The following is a 25,743-nucleotide window of genomic DNA, read 5'->3' on the forward strand; positions in this document are numbered from 1 at the left end:
CCCCCCCCCCCTCCACGGTGTTCTTTTTTATACAAAGTCAGCTTATTGCCCCCACAATCCGGGTCCTCATTTTACCTACCTCGAAAGGATGGAAGGCTGAGTCAATCTTGAGCCTGGTGAGATTTGAACTTGCAGTAATTGCAAGCAGCTGGTGCTACTTAACAGCACTTTAGTCTGCTGCGCCACCAAAAGATCTTAAAAAGATCTGTCCACATAGATCACATAAAATAAAATATGTTTATAATATATGTTTAAAAATAAAAAGATACGTCAGAACTAATGCATAGTAATATTTCAGGTTCTCGAAAAGCAAATGCTTGAAACCGAAGTCATGAAATCAACTATAGAAGAACTTCGTAGTGAGAAGGAGCATTTGTTAAGAAATAAAGAAGATGAAATCGAAGAGCTTCGTAAAGTAATTAAGAAGCTTCAGGAGGAGACAGGAGCTCTTATACCTATTTATCATGAAATTGAAAATGGGCAAGGCAATCCAAATTATTTTTCTTTGGAAGAACCAGAAGAGAATCTTGATAATAAATTTAAGGAAGGGTCACAAAGTCTTTTAGAAAACGAAAAAGGTGATGACAACTGTGTATGGCTTAGTAGCAGTCAGAATGAACTTCAGAAACAACTAGAAATGTCTTTGATGGATAAAGAAACTTTGCAGCAGCTGCTTAATGAAAAAGAATCTCAGTTTAAAATGGAATTTAAAATCCTAGAACAAAATCTTGAAAATGTTCAGGAATCTTCTAGGCAGCACTGTTCTGCGTTAGCATCTTTACAGTTGTTATACAAAGAAATGCAAGAACAACACATGCTTCTGAAGGTGTATGTAATGCAAAAGGAAGATGAAATGAAAGAGATGAATTCATGTAGTCAGGATCTTGAAGTTCACCGAAGAGAGAGAGAAATGAAACTGTTAGAGACAGAACTACAACTCCAAATAGTGTCAGAGCAGAATGTAGAGCAAGCAGCTAAAGTTCAGCATACAACCGAAAATATTGTGAAACTTGAAAATGAACTTAAAATTATGACACAAGCACTGCACAATAATGAGATCACTTATCAAAGAAAGATAAGTGAACTTCAAGTTACTATTGCAGAACTGAAGGCTGAAATTAAGAAAAAGGTGGAAGAACTAGAATTACTAAGGTCTGAAAAAGATCTGTTTCACTCACAGCTGAAGATCCCTATGGAAAATGACCGAGACAATTACCAGAAAAAAGTTGCATGTCCTAATACCCTTGATGTTCATGCCTTATTTTCCTCTGAAGAAAAAGAGAAAGGGGAAGATTTAAGTAATATGCTTTCCGCATCTGCTGATTTTTCATTCCCACTGGTAGGTATTAACCCCAATTACTGCTAAATCTTTAATAGACTCAGAGGTTAAGATAAACATCGTTAAAAGAAACTCAGATGTATAGGAAAATTATCAATCATTTTTCAGTAAGCAGAATGTGCCTATCACCAGTAATACTAGCTTGCCAAGTCATCATACCAAAACTTAATATTGTTATGATGCATCTTTACAGACTTACTCTAAACATATTATCAAAAGAATGGGTCAGTATATCTAATTGGAGGAAAATACCACAACTTTAGGAAATTTCAAACAAGTTAACTTTGAAGTATCACTGAATGCTAGATGACTAGGGAAAATAAACTTTTCTGAATTCATACTGAGAAATGTAGTTGTGCTTCATTTTCTTTTATAGAAAACAGCATGTTTGCACAAAACTCCCTATTTTCTGTTTTATCTCAGCTAATGTTAGGAAGTATTCAATTTACAGCAATTTTCTAAAGATTTGTATTATTTTACAGGAAGAAGATAGTGTGACTAATCTGCAGATCTCGAGCAGAAATCCAAATATTCACAATAAACAACTGCAAGACATCCCTTTTATTCAGAGGAAGCAAACAGATCATAATGAAGTACAGCAAAATCTGAAACTTCTTTTTAAAAATATGTGGCAATCAAATCAGGATTCTCAAAACTCACAAATCTCTCAAACAATACCAAATTGCTTTCAGAATATAATCATGAATAAAACTTTGTGGGATTCTCCTGAGAATATGAGAAAAGAGAACCAAAATTTAGAGTTTCAAGCGAGTATTTCCCTAACACCCTTCTCAGAAGTTGATATTATGCATAGTATAGCCTTTGAAAGCCTGTGCTCGGAGAACTCAATCATCCAGGAAGACACCCCTAGAGTTTTAGAATGTCCAGTTTCTTATTCTAATAGCAGTGAGGATGCAGCAGCCAATCCCGACTTTTTGTCTTCTGTGTTCTCAGAACCCACCTCTTCTGTTAACAAGTGCAATGGTCTACAAGAAAATGTATCAGTAAGTAACTAATTATTTCCATATTCACATTGTTTTGTTGCTGAGTCATGTATCTTCAACAGTTCCCATGGAAACTAAATGAGTTATGAATGGTAATTACTTTGTCATAGTCCTTTTTGTATCATTTCACCATGAACTCTTGTCAGGAAAGCAAAGGTAATTCTCAGATAATACTGCCGTGGCCTTTTAATAATCAATTATATGTAAGTGACTACTTGAAAGTAAATATAATTACTTTAGGAAGTAATAAACACAATTGCAGCAATCTAATCTAATAAGAGAGCTATTATAACAGTTGAATGTAGGATTATTCTACCCATTCGTTAATGATTTCAAAGAAAGTGTTACTGATTATCTTGTGCATGCTTTGAAAGTGATTGGGAAGAAATGCTTCACTTTTTTCATAAATGCAGCATCTCTACATATTAAAGCAGACTTTCCCTTTTTTAGGCTTCTGTACAAGCCTAAAAGAATGCCAGTCTGCTTTTAAAAAATTAATTCAATATGATTCTTAAAGCAACTACACTTATTTCAGGTTGACATGAAAACCTAAAAAAGGGATTACTTTTATGGTTAGAGAGGTGCTATAATTACACAAGATCCAAAATATTTCTGAATAATATTTGATTATATTGATTATGTTGAATCATGCAAGTTATAAAAGCAAATTTGTATAGATTAAGCCAAAAGCTTATCTACTCCAGTACCTTGTTTTTGCCTGGAAAATTTTCAAAGGATTTCTCATGGAAGCCACATAATTAGTGCATTGGTTGTTGGATGAAAAGGATGATCAAAATGAAAAATTAATGATGGGAAAAATTTGAGAGAGGAAGCCTTAAATCTACTTATGTCCTGGGATTCAGAAGAATAGGCAAAGGCATCTGATGAGCCATACCTTAGCAGGTGAATTCTCCTCAAGACCAGGTGAAGTTATATATGGTAGATGGAATCCAATGAAAGATGCTTAGTCAAGATGACTACCAGGCATGGTTGAATGAAGCAGATAAAATCTAGATCAGTCACTAATTTTCCTGTGCGCTGCTCCCACTATCCATGAATGGGTTAAGTCCTTCAGCCTTTGGCAAACAACTGAGTGATATTTAAAACATTTTCCCCTTTCCGGCTGCAAAGCCACACCCCCAATCCCATGATACCCCAGTCTTCACTCAGTTGTTTGCAAACGCTGAAGTGATTCCTGGGGGCTTGTGGATTTTTATCCAGGGATTTGTTTTTCCCTTTCACAAGGGACGCATAGGCTTTTGATTTATTTTTGAGTATTTTCCTTTTCGTGTTTCGGCTTGCTGCTTGGAGCGCGAGAACAGCGGAGCGCTCATCAGCCGGGTGGCGGGATTGGAGGTTTGGGCCGCCCACGCTTCAGCGCTCGGCGCCCTTTTTAAATCATTGCCATTCGCCATTCATCTCAGGGCGAACCCGGCTTCTCCTCAGCGTGGCGGGGGTGCGCTTGACACGGCAGCCACCCCCATCATCGTGACTGTCTCGCAGCTGGTCGTCAAAGGCAGACAGGTTGGAGCTGCTGAGGAAACGCGGAGCTTAGACTCAGGAGCGTCGGTGAGCCATTGCGATCCAAGTTTTGCTGTAAATACCCTCGAACTCTCTGATGGTGCGCAGCATTTGGTAGGACCTTCGGGCCACCATTGTGAGTCCGCCACCTTATGCCAGCTCCCCGGTACTTCACGCCACATGCGCCCACCATTTGGACGGACCCTCGGGCTGCCATCTTGGGTGTTTTTCAGACCGGCTCTTCTCATTACCGGCCCCTTTGAACTTCGTGCCTTGTGTGCCCGCCATTGGGATGGACCCTCGGGCCGCCTCCTCTCATTACCGGCTCCTTCGAACTTCGTGCCTCATGCGCCCGCCATTGTGACGGACCCTCGGGCCGCCTCCTCTCATTACCGGCTCCTTCGAACTTCGTGCCTCATGCGCCCGCCATTGTGACGGACCCTCGGGCCGCCATTTTGGATGATGAATTTAGACCAGCTCCTCTCCTGACCATCAGCGACGATCTGCCGGAGGTTCCAGACATTTGGGACAGTCATCAAGAATTAGGAGGGGGAAGTGATTTCAGCTGGGGAACCCTTGCTGTAGAATGTTGTTTGGGGGACCTTCGGGCCCTCAACAGACCATAAAAGTACAAAAAAAAAAAAAAATGGGTCATATACCCTGCTGAACAACCATGTCAGACTCTCCCCTCTCCTCTGACCTGGAGCTGGAATCAAGCCCACCTCGCAAGGTGGCCAAATTAGCCAAAAAGTGCACTGGGAAGCGGGCTGAGAACTCCAGCCGCAAATCCAGTGCGGACAAGGTGCAATCCACACAGGACAGAGATGCCTTAAGACGCCATAAAGTACTGGAGTGCCAGTGCGCCAAGGCTCAGAAGGCAGTGGTGGCAACACCAACCATGGAGACTGAACCCTCAAAAGCCACGCCCTATGCATCAAGGGAGGCAGGCCCCAGAATTACAAGCTTGGCCTTGACCCCAGTGACTCCCGATCCAGCCAAGTCGGGCCACTCTACTCCGCGCAAAAGGTGTCTCCCTTTCTTTACCGGACATCTCAGCGGCTGGCTCACCAGGCCAACACCACCGTGTGGCAGAGGCGACCTATACACCAACGGCGGCAGGCCTACGGGCGCAAGGGGGGCCCTTACCAGCAACTCAACTGGATTTTCAGTCTATGTTTTCGTCAGCATTATCATCACTCCTGGCTGCAGGCTTGCAGCAGGCTACACAGGTCCCCTTACAGCCATTCACGGCCCAGGGGACGCATCATCAGCATCAGTCTCAACTTCAGCTGCCTCAAATTCAAGCATCTTCATCAGAGGACTCAGAGGAGGGGCCAGAGGACATTGAGTTCTCAGAGGATAAGGTGTTGATGCCCGATACTCCAGCATTCACTGGTCTGTTCCTCCCGGCCTTGTTCAAGTTACTCCTCCATAAGGCTCGTCTCACGACTAATCTGGGAGTGCCCGGGGAGGTCAGGACATCCAATCACATAACTGTGGGGCCCCACGACGCGCTTTTCAAATCTTCTAAACCGGGAAAAGAATATACACTGCCCGCAATTGTTCGCAGATGTAATCCAGAACCCCTGGGGTCAGCCGGCTTTGCTAACGACACACAGCAGTTTGGACAAGAAGCTGTACTGTTCTGCCCGGAACTGGAGGAGTTACTAGCCCTTCCATCAGTGGACCAGCCGGTTGCGACCCTGTCTTCTTCCTCGATGATCTCCACGGATGCCTCGGACGGGCTCAAGGCGGAGGACAAAAGGGCAGAGTGGGCTTTTCGCAAGTCACATCAGGCGGCGGCCTGGGCAATCAGATCAACAACAGCTATATCCTTTTTCAACAGGGCATCTCTCATTTGGCTTCGGCAGCTGCAAGAAAGGCTTCTTCCCGAGGACACCAGACTACATCAAGACATAAATAAAATAGTAGCTGCCACCGAATATGCCACAGATGCGTCTCTAAATTCGGCAAAATTTGCCTCGAGGGCTCTTGCTTCTACTGTCACGGCGAGGAGACTGTTTTGGTTACGCCCCTGGAAGGCCGACCTTAAGGCAAAGTGGAAGCTGGCTGCAGCCCCATATAAAGCACCTGGTGACAAAAGGAAGGTGCTTCCATCGTCCTACCACCATCAGGAGCGCAGATACACACCATATCCTCTCCAACAGCCCTTTCGTCTCAACTCAGGACCCAGGGGGTCCTCCTCACAGTACTCCCAATATCAGGGCAGCAATAGTATCAAGACAGACAACAGTTCCGAGACCAAGGCCAAAACCAACAGTCCAAACGACCGTTTTGTGGGACCGGATTCAAAACCAGCAGAAGGGGGAAGTGATGCCCAAGCTGCGGGCCCTATAGGCGGGAGACTCCACCTCTTTCACCAGCAATGGGCCCAGTTAACCTCGGACTTGTGGGTAAAGTGCATGACTTCTTCTGGACTTTCTATCGAATTCTCAGGTCCTCCTCCCCATCATTTCTTGCGTTGCCCGACCCCGCATTCAAAGGAACTCAAGCTCCTGATGTCTCAAGAGATTGCCCACCTCTTGGAAATCAGGGCCATAGAACCAGTACCACCGAACCAACACAGCTTGGGGTTCTATTCAATCCTCTTCCTCATACCCAAGAGTTCTGGGGGTTGGAGGGGTATTTTAAACCTTAAAAAATCTGAATCAGACAGTCCAGTACCGGAGGTTCAAAATGCACTCCCTCTGGTCAATTCTAGCGTGAGACAAGGAGACCTTCTTCAGTCAGTCGACTTGCGAGATGCCTATTTACACGTGCCCATTCACCCAGACCAGTACTTGAGGTTCGAGCACGCGGGGCACCACTTCCAGTACTGCGCAATGCCCTTCGGACTCTCGTTGGCACCCCACATCTTTACCAAGTTGATAGCGGTGGTGGCAGCCAGACTCAGAGCCATTCCGGTTTGAATCCTCTGCTACCTGGACGACATCCTCTCGTCATCGCACAACCAGGCGGTCAAGGACATGAAACTAGTCTTGAAAACGTTCCAAGAGCACGGCTTCACGATCAACTTCAGGAAAAGCAATCTTCAGCCTTCCACCCGGCTCCTTCACCTAGGAGCAGTGATAGATTCAGTCAAGGGCCAGGTATTCCTGTCTCCAGACAGGGTCCACAGCATTCGAGACCTGATAAAGCAGATCCTGGCCCGGAGGAGAGTACCCTTACTCCAACTATCACATCTGCTCGGGAAGATGGTCTCCTGCTTCGGCATTGTACCGTGGGCACGCAGGCACTCGAGGCCCCTCCAATGGCTCTTACTCCCCTTCCAACGGGCGGGCAAGGCCAACTCGAAGCACGAAGTGTGGTTATCTTCCCAGGTCCGCCTTTGCCTCAGTTGGTGGACGTCGGCCTTGCTCCTCAAGGGCTGCAAGTTTCTAGACACGGACAGGTTGACCCTTATGACAGACGCAAGTCTTCGAGGGTGGGGGGCACACCTCCACAACCTAGTGGCACAGGGCCAGTGGTCACGACGAGAACAACACAACAGCATCAACCTCCTGGAACTCAGGCTGGCCTTACTCCAATTTCAAGCTGCAGTACAAGGTCAGCACGTATTGATCCTGACGGACAACATCTCGGCCAAGGCACACGTGAACAGAGAAGGGGGCACAAGGTCCCGAGCTCTGATGTTAGAGTCCGAGGCCCTGTTCAACTGGGCAGAGAGACATTGCTCTCAATCAGGGCAAATCATATCTCGGGTTCGACCAATGTCAGTGCCGATTGGCTCAGTCGAGAAATGATAGATCCGGCAGAGTGGCAACTCCATCCCCATCTATTTCGGGAGCTCTCCTCCCGATTCGGGACCCCGGAGGTAGACTTATTTGCGACTCCAGCCAACACCTAGCTGCCCCGCTTCATGTCTCATTACCCAGCACCCCAGGCGGAGGACCATGATGCTCTTCGCTGCAAGTGGCCCAGCGGCCTGTTATACGCATTCCCACCGATTCCACTTCTACCAAGTCTCATTTGGAAGTTGCTGACCGAGAGGGCCAACCTACTTCTGGTGGCTCCCAACTGGCCTCGAAGGATGTGGTATGCCGACCTTGTGGCACTATCCGTAGACCCGCCGTGGGTGATTCCAGCACACCAGGTAGTTCTGTGCCAATGGGCGGTAACTCACCCAGAGCCTCAGTGGCTTCAATTGGCTGTCTGGCATTTGAACGGGTCATTCTAAAGAAAGTCAATTTGTCAGATAGGGCCGTCAGTACCATCCAGGTGGCCAGACGGCCCTCAACGGCTTGCATTTACGAGGCCTCCTGGCGGGCTTTCTGCCGCTGGTGTTCTAGCCACCATGTAGATCCCACAGCGGTGGCGGTACAAGACATCCTTGAGTTTCTGCAGATGGGACTAGACAATGGACTGGCCCCGGCTACCCTAAGACGTCAAGCAGCGGCCTTGTCAACGGTCATCACCTGCGTACCCTACCAGTCACTATCGCACCATCCACTCATCAAGGACTTTCTACATGGTGCTACTTATTTGTGCCCCCCTACGGTGCACCGCTATCCAACATGGGATCTACCTCTAGTGTTGCAGGCCTTGATGGGCCCCCCATTTGAACCTTGGGTCAGTTGCTCTCAAGTACTTGGCTTTTAAGGTGACCTTTCTCCTGGCTATCCCCTCGGCTAGGAGAGTCTCAGAACTGGCGGCACTCTCTATTCGAAAGGATCTTTGTATCTTCCGAGACACCACAGTGATCCTACGTCTGGACCCCTCTTTCGTGCCCAAGGTGAATTCCTGGTTTCCAGGAACTCATCTTGCCGGACTTTTTCCTGTCACCTCGAGACCACAGGAAGAAGCAATGGCATACCCTCGACGTTCGTCGTGCCCTCCACCATTATATTTGCCGGACCGCCTCATTTCGCCGTACGGAAGCACTTCTGGTTTCGTTCAATCCGGCATCCATGGGCCTGAAGATCTCGGCTTCCATGGTTAGCAGGTGGATTAAAGCCTGCATTGCCTTGGCGTATGAGCTGAACTCCAGACCACTGCCTGGAAAGATCCTACCGCACTCCACCCGCAGTGCGGCCACTTCGGCAGCCTGGGCTACACAGGCGTCAGTAGCAGATATTTGCAGAGCGGCGACCTGGTTGTCGTTGTCACCGTTCATTCGCCACTACAAGATTGACGCTTATAATTCAGCAGAGGCGTCCTTCGGCCGCAGGGTATTCCAAAGAGTCCTGGCAGAGGAGGACACTGGAGGCAGTCAGCATCCCGCCCGTGGGGTTTGAGCTTGGGTATATCCCATTCATGGATAGTGGGAGCAGCGTACAGGAAAATGGATGTTGACTTACCTGAATGTCCCTTTTCTGGGCGCTGTGTACACTATCCATACCCTCCCTTATTTTTGGGCTGCCTGCCGGGTTGTATTCCTAGTGTTAAATTTCTGTTTGAAGTTGGTTGCTAATAAAGTTGTGGTTTATTTTACTCGACAGTAGTTTGTCGTTCGCTGCGCCTTCGTTCAGACTAGGGTATCATGTGATTGGGGACGTGGCTTGGCAGCCAGAAAGGGGAAAAAATTTTAAATATCACTCAGTTGTTTGCCAAAGGCTGAAGGATTTAACCCATTCATGGATAGTGTACACAGCGCCCAGAAAAGGGACGTTCAGGTAAGTCAACGTCCATTTATTTGGGGTCTTGACAGTGCTGGATACTTAAGTTTTTCCTAATATCATAGAAGATTGTTGCTTTAACAAGAGAATTAAAACTATGTGAAGCTTTATGTAAGCTATCAAGAACTCTGGTATAATATTCTGACCGATGCCAAAGAATCTGATTTCCCTGAAAAGAAAGCTGAGTTTTTCAATTCAGATTTCTGTATGCCTGAAGAAATGTAGTGTCTGCCCAAGGGTCATTCTCTAAGTAAGAAAATTATTCTTAATCTTCTCTTATTGGGAGTCTCTAAAAGGAAAAGATTGAATTTCTCTGCAAATTTGGGTAGCCAGCACATGGGGCAATTGTAAAAATAAAAAGTACATTTAATAATTCAAGAAATTAAGAATAAACAAAATATCTTGAGGAATTTGAAACTAGTTTTCCTATCCCCTTGCTTATGTGTAATTTCCTTTCAAGCTGCTCAATTCTAATGAGAAAGTAGAATTAAAAAAGGACCAGGCACTCCCTTCCCTTCATACCACATGATGATCTGCACTCAGATGACCATGTGTTTTGTCTTACAACATTTTGTGGAAGGCCCTTTAATTTATATGGCATGCTCCTTTTATACTGAGGGAAAACTATTAAAATTTTGCAAGAAGCATGTGTTATGTGAAGCCTGTTAATGTATTACTGGTAGAAATTATGGTGGGAGCAGCAGTTCATTGCCCAGTGAAGCTAGAGCTCTTACCTGAGCAGCGGTCCTGAGGAGAACATTCACTTTTCTTATGTTCCAGGTCTTATTCAGTTGAATGTTTCCCCTGTTTAAATTGATTTTTTCCTAATAGGATATTTTTTTAGTAAAACTGGATTCTTGCAGTATTGAATCTGCTGCTTCCAATGCTCTGGAAAACATTGGGAGATTTTTACAATGCTCAGGATTGGATTGAAGTATTGGTGTATCTAAAAAAGATCACCCTTCCGCAGAGCTTCTTATGAGAACAAGAGTTTCTGTAGAAACCTATTTTCCTCAGATGAGTTCTCTACAAGTTGGGGTGCAAATATATCATTTTAGTCACTGATACGAGGATCACCTACTTCAGGGTTCCGTTGGGTTCAGTATATTATGACTTGTATGTAAAACGTGTAGCATATTGCTTCAGAATATTCAGTAGTGGGGACTCATTTAATTCTTGAGTGCAAAGACTAGCACTGTGTTTGCACAGTTAATACTGTACAATGTTAAATACCATTGGTCACATTAACACATAGCCTTTAGAATATTATAGTGTACTTTGAAAAAATGTTCATAAATTTATGTTTCATATTGTTTCAGCTATATGGTTATGTGCAACTTGTGACTATTTTTAGAACAAAAGGATGGAAACATGTTATTTAATAACATGGGTTATTAAATAAATAAAAGCAAGAGTGGTTGTAGATCAATCGTTAACATACCTAGGGATTCATTCCATTTTTCTGTATGATATCTAATAGGTAAACAACACTGAAGTCTTCTCTTTGATACCACCTAAGTTACAAGATGGTCTGAAAGTGACAATGTCCAGACTTCAAAGTGCAAGCACTGAATATGGAAGCAGTGAGTTCATGGATACATATTTCCTAGAATTAACTCTGTGGCATTCCATGACAATATTCTGGCCTAACAAGGATATGGAATAATTTATAAAAACAGAAGCTGTAAATAAAGTAGTTAAGTTAGACAGTCCCCTCCCCCCCACAAATGATCATCTACCTGGGAAAGATGCATTTCAGTACCCATAAACTCTAGTTAGCATGGGCAAGGACTTGGTTATATGGGAGATGAAATAAAGTGTACTAGAGAGCACCAGATTAGGAAGTCATTTGAATAGAAATTAAATACAAAAAGCTAACAGCAAACCACAAGCATTAGAAAATCATGCTACCATTTGGTGCACTTTGGCCCTCACAGAGGACAATAAACATTTTGCCTTTTGTTGTTCTATATACTTTATTATTTTAATTACTATTATTTTAACAAGTTGCATCAAAAATAAAAATGGAAAAAATAACATATTTAATACTCTTTTTCAGATACTAGTTTAGATTTGATACTTCAGCTTAATCAGGCAGAGCCAGAAAATAAGGTATGCCAAAACAGCAATATCATGGCTCCTCTGCAGTGTTTTGGAATGACTCCAGATGTCACTGCACCAACAGTAAAAGAAACAGAAATGATGTCGCAACAGTTGATGGTAATGTCTCATGAATAAATAGGTGATCTACTATCTATATGAAATAGCAATATTTTAAATAAGGTATTTATTGATTTCAACAGAAGACAGAATTTAAAGAAAAGTTTTCCATTTACTCTGTCTTCCTTTTAGTATTTTTCTTAACATATAAACAGCAACTGTTGCTGGAAATTAAATTTGTACTTCCTCCATCACAAAAGCCTGGACATGGAGATGAATAATAATAATAGTAATTAAAGATTTCCTTCTCCTTCAAGGGCACAGCATGTAGGAATCTTAATTTATAATTTGCAACATAGCAGAAAGTCAAACTTTCAAATGGTAAATGCCTTGCTAAGTGTTGACCTTTTGTTCTCATTAAGTAATATATTTAATTCTTTTTCAGACTGTGCTGAAGATGGTATATGATGAGAGTTACAAAATACTTGTTCTATCAGAAAAATCTTTACCTCTTGATGATGGTGATAAGATTCAACAAGGTCCATCAGTGGAGGGTTGGCAAAGAGAGAGACTAATCTTGGTTGATAAAGTACAATCACTGAAGAATTATCTCAAACAATCTAATAAAGAAAACAAGGTACATGGATATTATAATATTTTTGTTTACAGTCACTGTAATTATTAATGTATATAATTAATACATAATTATTACATACAAAACGATATAAAAATTACAGTTGCCAGTTCTTTAGCTAGTGTTTGCTTTCATGTGCATCGAGTTTTTCCCAAGAACCTAGGATATCATGTATCAATATGGTTATGCATAGAAAAGCAAATTCTAGAACTAAATAAAAAATGCTGTAATTGCCAGAAAACTAGTCAGATTGACAGGATATAACAAACCACTAATGACCTCTTGGAAATTTAGTTCTCACTTGAGTAGTTAATCCCACTTGGGATTAAACAATTATGATCTGCATGGGCAAATTGTCAGAAATAAATTCTTTCTCCAATCTTTTCATAAGTCATCATTTAAACCATAAAAAAACCTTGATAAACCAGGACATTTTCTGAACAAGTTGCTTTGGATTGAGAAAAACTGAACTGTTCTCTATTACACTTTGCCAACCATTGAGCATGGAGTTGCTGTAGAAGTGGTATGGCAGTCAGTGGCACAGGAAATACTATGCAATGGAAGGAAGAATGAATTAAGTTAAATACCAATGATTAGGGTTATGGCCCACAAACAATGAAGGAATTAAAGCTGAAAAAGGATGCTTTTTTCAGCAAGACAACAATCTGAAGCACACCTCAGTCAGCAGCTATGAAGTATTTACAAGAAAGAAAGATAAAGGTTGGTATGTTTACTGTCACCAGATTTGAATATTATTGATAATCTGTAAGGAAGTCTCAAGCATGCAGTGCAAAGGAGACTTTAAAAATATTTCTGAAGTAAGAGAGTTTTGCAAAGAAGAGTGGGGAAAAGCACGTATAGAAAGCTGGCTATAGGAAACATTTGGAATAAGGATGTGTTAAAAAGTACTGATTGAAATCAGATTCAAATATTTGTATCTGTCATGTTCACTATTTTCCTATTCTGAATCTACAAGTAAATGAACATAACTAGTAAATATACATTAAAATTTGCAGAGAATTTCAATAACAACTTTGTATCATGTATATGTTGACCCAAGTTCCATTTTTTAAGGATGAATTGAAACATACAATTATACTAAATGTCTAAACTTTTGCCTGCAACAGTAAAGTGATATGATAATTTTCAACTGCCACATTCTGTTCACTAATATGAAGCAAACAGCTGTGTATGGCTATTTTTTCCCAGTGTTTTATTTCTAAAAAAAATTAGTCTGGAAATCACATACCATATTGAGAACAAAACAATTATATATTAATTGTTTTATATATTATTGTGGTTCACTGAAATATGCATGCATATACACATGCAAATCCAAACCAGTGCCAATATAAATAACTCATATTAAATGTTTTATTTTTCCCTAAGGAATCAGAAAAACTCTTACAAATCTATGTAAATTCAAATGGCCTAAAAATGTAAATGATATGTAATTCATAGTTTGAATTAGTTTTAAATTCTGTGCTGTAAAAAATACGCATGTGAATTTACATCTTTTAAAAATCTACCATATATTATTTCAGTGTATGAAATGAACTTTCTTTTCAGGAGGAGCAGCAACCAAAGAGAGTCATGGAACATCTTTCATCCTCAGATAGGGGCAGCTTGCTTTCTGATATGCAAGATCTTGAAGTTCAATTGAGACTTACACAACTTCAAAGTCAAGAGAAGTTACAGGAACTCCAAGAAACACTTATAAATACAGAGAATCATGGGAAAAAGCAAGAACAACAGCTTCAAAGACAGGGTAATGTATTTTTCTTTTCTTCTCATTGTTAATTTTAATTAATAAATAAATGTTTATATATTATAATATTCAATAAATAAATATTAAACATAAAAATTGATTTACAAGCACAATTGGGCCTAAAATTTCTGTTGCGAAGCAAGACAGCTGCTAAATGAGTTTTACCCCATTGTATGACCATTCTTATCACACACTGCAGTTGTTAAGTTAGTAACACAGTTATTAAGTGAATCTGGCTTCTTAATTAACTTTGCTTATCAGTAGGTTGCAAAATGTGATCACATGATCCAGGACATTGCAACCATCAAAATGAGCTAGGTGCAAGTGTCTAAATTTTTATCACATGACTATGGGAATGCTGCAATGGTCGTAAGTGGGAAAAATTGTCATAAGTCACTTTTTTCAGTGTCATTTCAACTTTAAATGGTCACTAAATGAAGTGTGCTAAATTGAGGACTACCTTATGATCCTCATTGGCCTTCCATCTAAATTGAAACTTTAATTTTTAAAAATGGTAAAGGGAATATATTGGGAAATATATTTGGGAAAAATATAGAAAGTTTAGAAATAGATTTATGTATTTACATTTTGCAATGTTTAATTTTATTTTCAGTTGAACTTCTAGAATACAAACTTCAGCAACAACAATCCATTGCAAATGACTTGCAGGCTTCCCTAAAACATGAACAAGAGAAAGCTTCTGAAATGCACGAATTGCTGAAACAGGAACACACTGCAATATTGAATTTGAAATCAGATCTTTGTGAGAGCAAACAAACAAATGAGAGATTAGAAAAATCTTTACAAAATACCCAAAATGAAGTAATTAAATACAGGTAAAGATTTCCAAATGGATTCTGCCTTACGTTTTTGTTAATTCATTGCTATATTATGAAAACGGTCTCTTTTCTTCCATAGGGTTTTTAAACAAGAAGTTTGCAATCCTCTGGAGAGAGGGATCATAGGCAAATTTTAGGCGGAGGGAGATTTTTTTTTTTTTTTTTTGCTTTAATTTATATGCCGCCCTTCTCCGGCGATTCAGGATGGCTTACAATGTGTTAAGCAATAGCCTTCATACTTTTGTATATTTATACAAAGTCAGCTTATTGCCCCCACAATCTGGGTCCTCATTTCACCTACCTTTGAAAGGATGGAAGGCTGAGTCAACCTTGAGCCTGGTGAGATTTGAACTTGCAGTAATTGCAAGCAGCAGATGTTAATAACAGTGTTTAGTCCACTGTACTACAGGCTCTGTAGTAGTAGTAGTAGTAGTAGTAGTAGTAGTAGAGTTGTAGTAGCCAGCTTGTCTACACAAGGGACTTCTGCCAAAGAGCTTTGCAACCAGGGTCACTAGGATTCTTTTAAGTCTTATCTTTCTTTTTTATTTCCATATACAGGTAGTCCTCGAGTTATGAATCTGAGGGTGGGGAAGGCCATGGGGAGAGTAGTACTTCTAACTACCCAAGGCTTCCCCTGCCCCACTGAGAAATCTCATGCTTCCTCCCCCTCACCCCCCAATCCTGCCTGATCACTTACCTTATGTAGATCTTGATGATCAATGGTGCTGTCTCCTGTGCAGTCTCTCCGCCATGGTTTCACCTTGGGCTTGCCAAGGTCCTACAGGGAAGAAAGATTGCGTCCCTATAGGCTCTAGTCCAGTGGGTCTCAACCTTCCTAATGCCGCGACCCTTTAATACAGTTCCTCATGTTGTGGTGATCCCCAACCATAAAATTATTCCTAAAACCATTGAAAATATGTGTTTTCCGATGGTTTTAGGCGACCCCTGTGAAAGGGTCATTCGACCCCCAAAGGGGTCCCGACCCACAGATTGAGAACCACTGCTCTAGTCGGTTTTGCAAAAAGCCTTTGCCGGTGAGATTGGAGGCTAGGAGGGGTGTGTGCATCCCGCTGAACCTCCGTTTTTGCTGGCAAACCCCTCGAGCATTTTGCCGGCGAAAATTGAGGCTGGGAGGGGCATTTGGAAGCCCTAAGGAAGTGGGGTAAATGAGGGTTCATGTCCTCTTCCCTTTCTGTAGTACAGTTTGGCAGCTATTTTGCAAGGAGAAGTGGTGGTGAGCCAATGTCAGACTGGATTTATAGTTGCAAGAAAAAGTATGTGAACCCCTTGGGATTACATGGAGTTTTGCATGAATTGGTCATAAAATGTGCTCTGAACTTCATCTAAGTCACAACAATAGAAAAACACAGTCTGCTTAAAATAATACTACACAAACATTAGATGTTGCCATAATTGAACATAACATGTAAACATTCACAGTGCAGGGAGGAAAAAGTATGTGAACCTTTGGACTTAATAACTGGTTGACCCTCCTTTGGCAGCAATAACCTCAACCAAACGTTTCCTGTAGTTGCAGATCAGACCTGCACAACCATCTGGAGTAATTTTGGACCACTCCTCTTCACAAAACTGTTTCAGTGTAGCAATATTCTTGGGATGTCTGGTATGAATCGCTCTCTTAAGGTCATGCCACAGCATTTCAATCGAGTTGAGGTCAGGACTCTGACTGGGCCACCCCAGAAGGCATATTCTGTGCTGTTGAAGCCATATTTTTGTTGAATTACTTGTATGCTTTGGGTCATTGTCCTGTTGCATCACCCATCCTCTGAGGAGCTTCAGTTGGTGGACAGATGGTCATACGTTTTCCTGCAAAATGTCTTGATAAACTCTGGAATTCATTTTCCCATCAATGACAACAATCCGTCCAGGCCCTGAGGCAGCAAAGCAGCCCCAAACCATGATGCTCCCTCCACCATGTTTTACAGTGGGGATGAGGTTTTGATGTTGGTGTGCTGTGCCTTTTTTTCTCCACACATAGTGTTGTGTGTTCTTCCCAAACAACTCAATTTTGGTTTCATCTGTCCACAGTATATTTTGCCAGTAGTGCTGTGGAACATTCAGGTGCTCTTTTGCAAACTTCAAACGTGCTGCAATATTTTTTTTGGACAGCAATGGCTTCCTCCATGGTGTCCTCCCTTGTACTCCATTCTTGTTTAATGTTTTCCTTATTGTAGATGTGTCAACAAAAATGTTATCATGTGCCAGAGATTTCTGTAGGTCTTTAGCTGACACTCTAGGATTCTTCTTTACCTCATGAAGCATTCTGCGCTGTGCTCTTGCAGTCATTTTTACAGGACGACCACACCTAGGGAGAGTAGCAACAGTGCTAAACTTTCTCCATTTGTAGACAGTCTGTCTTACCATGGACACATGAACATCAAGGTTTTTGGAGATACTTTTGTGACCCTTTCCAGCTTCATGCAAGTCAACAATTCTTGATCGTAGGTCTTCTGAGAGCTCTTTTCTGTGAGGCATGGTTCACATCAGACAGTGCTTCTTGAAACCAGTAAACCCAAGACAGATGTGTGTTTTTAAAGGGCAGGACAGCTGTCAGCAACACATCCAATATCATCACACTGATTGGAGTCAAGGTTGGCTCACTCCTGGCTCCAATTAGCTCTTGGAGAAGTCATTAGGCTAGGGGCTCACATACCTTTTCTCCCTGCACTGTGAATGTTTACATGTTATGTTCAATTAAACCATGGCAACATCTAATGTTTGTGTAATATTATTTTAAGCAGACTGTGTTATTCTGTTGTTGTGACTTAGATGAAGTTCAGAGCACATTTTATGACCAATTCATGCAAAACTCCACGTAATCCCAAGGGGTTCACATACTTTTTTTTACAACTGTATAAATTACTCCAAAGTAAATTGCATGTGGAAAGCCCTCCCAGTAACCTACTATATTTCTGGCATAGGGTTAGTTTATATTTGTTCCTAAAATTTGCATCAGGAAAAAAGGAAGATGTAGGATTTTCATGGCCCCTTCAGTAGGATTATCTCACTCATGAAATCATTAGTTTTATTCATGGGAATTTGAATAGAAGGGGGTGGTCCACTCCAATTCACTGATCATTTTAGAGTACATAGCATCAATCCCTACTGTATAGTATAAAGGCTCATATCTGAGATTCTTTTAAGCGAATTCTAATTTATAGATGCTCAAATTCTCTTTGGCTGTTTACAACTTCGCTAATAAAATGCCTGCTTCCTACATAAAGAAGTTTTTTTGTTAATTTTATTGTAGTAATTAACTTCATTATTGTTACGATTTCTTATTTTAGTTGTCCTTTTCACATAGCCCTAATTTTGTAATGAAACATACCGTTCCTAGTTTATGTTTTCAGCTGTGTGTGCACAGATAGAGAAATTATTTTTATATTGTGTATTTTATACCAGCATGAAAAGGTTCACAAAAAGAAGTTTGACTTTTTTTTTACCACTGTGATTAAAATTTATAATGTGAAAAATATATTGATTTTATTTTTGTTCACTCATTAAAGATCTAATTTGCTGAAAAACAATAGTTAGAATAACAATTTTTATAAATAATATTTTAAAATGTTATGTCATAGTTCTGCATTGGAAAATAAAGAGAGAAGTATTACAGCAGCACTTGAGAATTTACAGAGGGAACATCTTAAAAACATAGAATTACAGATTAAATTGGATGAACAGCAGAAACATCATAAAATAAAAGAGGATGAAAAATCAAAAGCTATAGAGGTAAAATATCTCATGAAAATAATAACTCCTATTGCTACACTGTTTTTTATATTCTTGTCTTCAAATCCTGCTCCAAGAAAATTAAGCATTCATCATGTTCAGAACAAATATAAATAAACATAAATTAATTTTAATGTAATAATTTTATCCATTTTATTGATTTTATATCACAAATTCCATTTCTAAATTGAACAGTGTGTTTTCTAGGTAATAAAAGTGTTAAAATTTAAACATCCTCATAATTATTATGATCCTATCAACATACAAACATATAGTAGATACTATCAATCATTGTTATATAGTATACTATCTTCCATATTAACATCAATTATATAAGCATCAAAATGTTTATTAATCAATTTTTCTTTCTCATATAATCCATATTTCATATAAACCCGTCCATCTGATCTCTGTATCTATCGACTAACCATTTATAAAAAAAAGTTCCCTTGTCATAAAGTATTCAGAATCTTATTTTTCTTTAATTTTTACATTAAAGGCATTAACCTATCCATGTCTGCACATTCCATTATTTTTTTTTTTATTATATTCTCATATGTGGTGAGTTTGTTGATTTTTCCAATATTGTGCGTATACAGTTCTAGCTGCTGTTAAAATATGTAAAATTAAATATGTATTACCCTTATTGTACTTTTCTGGTAGCATGCCCAGCAGGACTATATCAGGTTTCAAGTCTATGTGTTGTTTTATCATAGCTTCTAGCCATATGTGAATTTTCTTCCACATGTCCACCACATGTGATAATATGACATTTCCAATATTTGACAGATTTGTCTTTGTACATATTCTCTATTCTTGCAGGTGACAAGTGACATCCGTAAAACATTTTATAGAGATTTTCTTTATACGCTGTTGACATTGTAAACTTGTAGGTTCTATTCCATAATTTCTGCCATTTGTCTAATTCGATTGTATAGCCAAAATTCTTAGCCCAAATTATCATAGTTTCTTTTACCAATTCTTCCTCCAATTTAATGGTTACTAAATAATTATATATCCTCTTAAATAATTTTTCATCTGCTCCCATTAGCATCTGGTTTAGCTCATTTGGTTCTTTATAAAACCCATACACCTTCCTGTCTTTTTCATACCTGGATTGTATCTGTAATTGTGGCTACCATAATAGGTCAATCCCTGATCTGTTTAGTTCTTGTTTAGTTTTTAATTCTCCCCTTTCATTTACTATGCCCTTATATCTTTATGATTTCTTCCATATTTATGACATTTGGCCTCCATTGTAGATAATCAAACTGGTATTTTCCAATAATGTTGCTCTTTGATTTTAGTCCATACTAACAGTAATGCCTTCCTAATGTAGTGCCTCTGCAAGTAATTATGTATCTCACCCTTCTCATACCATAGAAAGGCATGCCATCCCAATTGCAAATCATGACCCTCCAGTGTTAATAACCTTGTATTCCTCAAATTAATCCACTCCTTCACCCACATAAGTGCTGATGCTTGGTAGAATAGCTCCCAATCCGGAAGGCCAAACCCTACTCTACTCTTAACATCTTGTAGTATTTTTAATTTTATTCTCACTTTTTTACCTTGCCATACAAATTCTAATATCATCTTGTGTAATTCTTCAAAATATTTTTCCCCAACTTTATTGGGATTGTCCGAAAGAGGTACAATAATCTAGGCAAAATATTCATCTTAATTGTCGCTATTCTACCAATAGGGACAATTGTTTTTCCAGTTTTCCAAGTCCTTCTTAATTTCTGTTTTCAGTTTATCATACTTATCTTCTTTAAGAGATACACATCTTGCTGTTAATTGGACTCTTAAATATTTAACTTTCTTTACAATCTGCATGTTCATCATTCTTGTAAATTCTCTCTTCTGTTTATCTGTAAAGTTTTTAACCAATATTTTCATTTTCTCTTTATTTTTAGACCTGCAACTGCACCATAGTCTTCTATTTTTGCAATTAATTTAGGTCCTGTTTCCTGTGGATCTTCTAGAATAAACACCCAAGTCATCAGTGAATGCCTGTAGTTTAGACTCCTCCTTCTTTATTTTCATGTCTTTTATTTCACTATCTTGTCTCAAGTTTCTAGCTAACACTCTAAGGTTAATATAAATAACAATAGGGATAGAGGGCAGCCTTGCCTTGTACTTTTCATTATACTTAAATTCTCAGTCAGATCACCGTTTATAATCACCTTTGCTGTTGGTTTTCAGTATAGTGTCTTAATCATACTGATAAATGTCTCTCCAAAGTTCATCTGTTTTAATTGTAAGAACATAAACTGCCAACTCAAATTGTCAAAAGCTTTCTGTGCATCAAGAAAAATCAATGTCATCTGCTTTCTGGAGTGCGTCTCATAGTATTCCAATGTATTCAGGATCATCCGCATATTGTTTTTAATTTGCCTCTTGAGTAAAAATCCGTTCTGATCTACATGTATGAAGTCATTCAAAAATCTTTTAAGTCTACTTGCAATTATTGAGACATAAATTTTACAGCCTACATTTAACAATGATATTGATCTATAATTTTTTTATTTATAGTAAATCAGAGTAGGTATCAGTGTTATAATTGCCTCCGTCCATGTTTTGGGAATCTTTGCTTCAAACAGTGCTTCGTTGTAGACTTCGAGTATATATGAACCTATGGTGTGTTGCAAGTATTTGTAGAATTCTACCAGTAAGCCATCGGGTCCTGGTGTTTTGTCTTTTTTTTTTTTGCCTCTTGATTGCTTCTGTTAACTCCATCATTGTTATTCTTTCCTTCAACATTGTTTTCACTTTGTCCGACACTTTTGGTAAGTTGGCTTCTTCCAAATATTTTGTCTTCTACCATAGTATGTTTTCTTTGCTGTATAGTTTTTCATAAAATTCTTTTATTATTTTTTTCTTGTCTTCATTTTTGTGTCAAATTGTACCCGTCTCATCTTGCAGTTTATGTATACTTTCTTTTCTTTCTCTTTTTTAAGTCTGAATGCCAGCCATCTTCCAGCTTGTTTGCATTTTCGAAGAAGTTCTGTTTGGCTGCTTTCATTTTTTGTGCCAATTCCTCTTTCTCTAAGATGTTTTACTAATTTCGTTTTTTATGTTTCATGTTTTACTAATTCCATTTGGTTTTTGCTATTTAATTTTTGTGGTCTCTCTGTAATTCGAATTCAAGTCTTTTGTATTCTTCTTCTAATCCCTTTCATCTTTTCTTCTTCTCCTTATTTTTCCTTCCTATATAGGAGATCGCTAATCCCCTAAAGTATCCTTTGGCCGTGTCCCATACATTTTGCAGGAATGTTTCTCCATTTTTATTCTTTTTAAAAAAGAAATCCATTTCCTTCTCCATTGTTTGTATAAACTCTTTATCTTTCAGTGCTGGCTACTTTAATGTTCATCTTGGTTTTCTTATTTGTCCTTTCCATTTAGCTTTTATTGAATTATGGTCTGCCCAAATGCTTGATTCCACTTCTACTTCTTGTATATTCTCTTGCAATTCCAATGACATCCATATCATGTCAATTCTCGACCATGATTTAAGCAGATTTGAATAAAAAGTGTATTGTTTTTTCTTTGGTTTTGATTCTCTCCATGCATCTTTAATTCCTATTTCCTCCATCATTTTAAAAAAGGTCTTTGTTAAAGTTCTCCTAGCTTTTAGATTTGTTTCACTACTTTTTTTTTTATTGAAAAGTTTTAAAGAATTTTACACATATTTTCCCTTCCCTCCTCCCCCCTCCTGCCCCAACCCCCCCCTCAACTTCCCAGAGCAAATACAGGATATAACATTTAACAAACATATAAAAAAAAAACATAAGCTAACTATCTATAGGTTTATCTCCCATTTGCACTTTAACTCCCCTTGTTCATATCTGAATATAACTATTTAAACCAATTATTGCTTGAAAGTAATCAATCCAACTTCGTTCTTGTCCATTCTTCAATAATAAACAAGTCTTCTTTCTTCCAACATTGCACAGTCAGAGCCCCTTTACAGTTAACCATCACATCTCCAACCCTTACATATATTAACCCATTAACAAAATATTTTAACCAATCTCAAATAAATTATATTGTAAAAATTTTATTTTTACTTTTTACCCCATAAACTTATATTAATTCTTCCTGGAAACATTCCTTACTTAATAGCTTTGCATAGACTTATTCATCTTATTCTCTACAAATCCACTGCATATAATCAAATAACATCTTCACTATTTAATATCTATAAAAAATACTGTAAAAACCTTCCCTCAACCCTTGCACCACTTGTATTTTCCTTATAACCCACAAATTTATATTTATTCTTCAACAAAACATTCTTTAATATAGTATTAAGTATATTAATACTTTAATACTTAATATTAATATAGATTAATATAGTAATCTAAAACAAAATATAAAAATTTAAGTAATATCTTTCTTCTAACCCGTAAACTTATATTAAATGATCTACACTGTCCATAACTTTTACATCCCCAATATTTTTCTTTCTTTTCTTTTTTTTTTAACCTTATATAAAGCTTATATAAATTTTTCAACAAAGCATTCCTTGAAATATAACTTTAGTGTTAATATACTTCAGGACAAAAGTGAAAGTTTGGTCAGTAGCCCATAACAATTCAAACATAACATTACTTAATATAACTTTTCAAGACAAATCATGTCCCTAAATATAAGTAAATCATTCATTTTCACTATAACATAACTTTTCAAAACAAATCATATCCCTAAATACAGGTATAGTCATTCATTTTCACTATTACTATCCTCCCCAGGCAAAAGGATTGTAATTTTTCCATCTCCATTTTTTCTTGACTTTTTTGCGAACCTCCTTCTTCAGTCTTATTCCTCCACCTTCTTTTATTTTTATAAGTTTTTGAATTTTCAGCTGAAGTTGCTGTACCTTACAAACTTGTTCTCTTCGCAAAGTAGTTCCTTTCCGTAAACACACCTTTTTAACTAAGATTGAGAGTCCATTTTTGTAAAAAAGTTGTAAAATTCCACTTCGAATCCTCCTTCTTATATTAGAAATCCCAACGCCTCCTGACAATTTTCCTGTTGACTGTATCAAAGCCTCTGGAGAAATCTCTCTCAATATTTCCTGGTTACACTCCTTCAAACCTCTCAGCCTTTCCTTCTTAATTTGAAAAACATCCATTCCATTTCCCAAAGGCACATTAAACTGGATTGTTTCTTCCACCTCTTCATTCAGCAATTCACTATTATTTGGCAACTGAAATACCGATACAGTATCTTCACTTGTATCTTTGTTTCGAACTTGAATAAAATCCTTCTTGAAAAGCCCTTCCATTCTTTCCACAAACACGGAGGTAAATGATTCTAAAATTTCTTTAAAGAGATCCACAATCAGTATTTGTGTATTTACTGATGTTTGTAATAGTGAGCCTTCATCACTTTCAAAAAAGCCAGCCATTTTTTTTTTTATCCAACCACCTTGAACAGTGCTGAGTGTTAACAGTTTTATCGAGAGTTAACTTTCACTTTCACACCCTGTTAAGCACAAGCACCATTTTCTTCACTCCTTTAAGCAGCTTTAAAAAGTAGCAATTTAAGCATGGAATTAAGGGTTTGTTACTTGCAATTGTCTGCTCTCCTGTCTTCACTCTTATAAGTTTCCATCTTATCGCCGCGGCACTAGCCACGCCTCCCATGTAATCATTTTAAATGGCATGTTTGAAAAATGAAGGAATACTATAGTTAGATTAAATGTTAGTCCTCTATCCAGATCAAAGAAACTGGGACATGATGTGCCACAGGTGGCACGTGGAGCCATATTAGTGGGCATGCCAGCTCAGCTCTGAGGCACATGCGCGCGCCGGCCAGCTGATTTTCGGGCCTTCTGGGCCCACCAGAAGTAGGGAAACAGGCTGTTTCCTGCCTCTGGAGGGCCTGGGGGAAGGCCCATTTTTCTTTGTTACCTGGCTCCAGATCCTCTCTATGCATCTGGGAAAGGTGAAAACAGCCTTTCCCACTCCCTTGGAGGCCCTACGGAGGCTGAAAGGGGCCATTTCCCGACTCCTTGTGGGACAGGAAGTGATGTTTTTTCCTGTCCCCAGCCTCCAGAGACTCCTAGAGAGGCTCCTAGAGACTCCTAGAGAGGTTCTGGAGGCTGGGGACAGCAAAAAATGTCACTTTCTGTCCCACCGAGAGTTGGGAAATGGGCCCTTTCAGCCTCCGTAGGGCCTCCAAGGGAGTGGGAAAGGCTGTTTTCTCCCTTCCTAGATGCATAGAGAGGATCTGGAACCAGATAAGAAAGAAAAACGGCCCTACGAGGCCATCATGTGCCAGGAGCGGGGGTGGGTGGGGTTGCATGCGCGTGGGCATGTGCGCGCGTGACTCTCCCCTGCCCCCCCCTCTCCTGGCACGCGATGGCAAAAAGGTTAGCCATCACTGTTCTATAGTATAGTTTTGGACAAGCAAATAATACTAGATAAAATATCAAGTTGAAATTAACTTCACCATGAATTTTCTTGAATATATCAAAGTTCAATCTACATTTATTTTTTGTTAGCTCAGTTCCATGTAGTGTTGTTAATACTTCTTAAATGTAAAAGAGAATAAAATCATCCAATTGTTTTATTTATTTCCCTCCAAATATACTAAGGTACAAACTTACTAGGTCAGTTACTTAGAAAAATAAAACTCAAATACTTAAAGGACTCCTTTCAATAGTTATCTTACAAAGATCATCTAATATTCAATTTACAGTAAAGAAAGATATGTGTCAGTGAAAAGACAGCTATAACCAATTCAGTAGAGCACTTTCATTTTTCTACAAACAATAAAAAGAGAATTTGCCCTATTTTTTTATCATAAATATAAATTTATATAAAATTTATGTTGATATTTAACACCTCAATGTGGAGAGAGGGCATTTATTTTTGTATTTTGCTTGTGTTGCATAACTTAGCGACATAACTTAGAATGGCAGCCATGACATGGTCAAATATGCTGAAAAATAAGACAAATGTGAAAATTCAAAATATTTTCAAGTTTGATAAGATAACACACTGCTCACCAGTTAAAAATCTTCTCTGAGGGCTTTATCAAATTCATTACCCCTGAATTGAATGTTAGTTCTATTGGATA

The 25,743-nt window shown here is 39.2% G+C and overlaps 1 protein-coding gene across 1 annotated transcript in view; it reads left to right on the forward strand.

Annotated features, from left to right (window-relative positions):
- LOC139309058 (pericentrin-like) overlaps positions 1 to 25,743 on the forward strand; it is a 133,698-nt gene that overhangs the window by 60,290 nt on the left and 47,665 nt on the right. Inside the window, exons 26-33 of the mRNA XM_070933136.1 lie at positions 299 to 1,339; positions 1,822 to 2,343; positions 10,981 to 11,083; positions 11,560 to 11,720; positions 12,106 to 12,297; positions 13,864 to 14,062; positions 14,676 to 14,898; positions 18,501 to 18,651. Of these exons, the coding sequence (XP_070789237.1) occupies positions 299 to 1,339; positions 1,822 to 2,343; positions 10,981 to 11,083; positions 11,560 to 11,720; positions 12,106 to 12,297; positions 13,864 to 14,062; positions 14,676 to 14,898; positions 18,501 to 18,651 (2,592 nt within the window). The remainder of the gene's footprint in view (positions 1 to 298; positions 1,340 to 1,821; positions 2,344 to 10,980; positions 11,084 to 11,559; positions 11,721 to 12,105; positions 12,298 to 13,863; positions 14,063 to 14,675; positions 14,899 to 18,500; positions 18,652 to 25,743) is intronic.

This window comes from Pituophis catenifer, unplaced genomic scaffold (assembly GCF_029215685.1).
Source record: "Pituophis catenifer annectens isolate HBS135680 unplaced genomic scaffold, rPitCat1.0.hap2 SCAF_1, whole genome shotgun sequence".
Classification (NCBI taxonomy): domain Eukaryota; kingdom Metazoa; phylum Chordata; class Lepidosauria; order Squamata; family Colubridae; genus Pituophis; species Pituophis catenifer.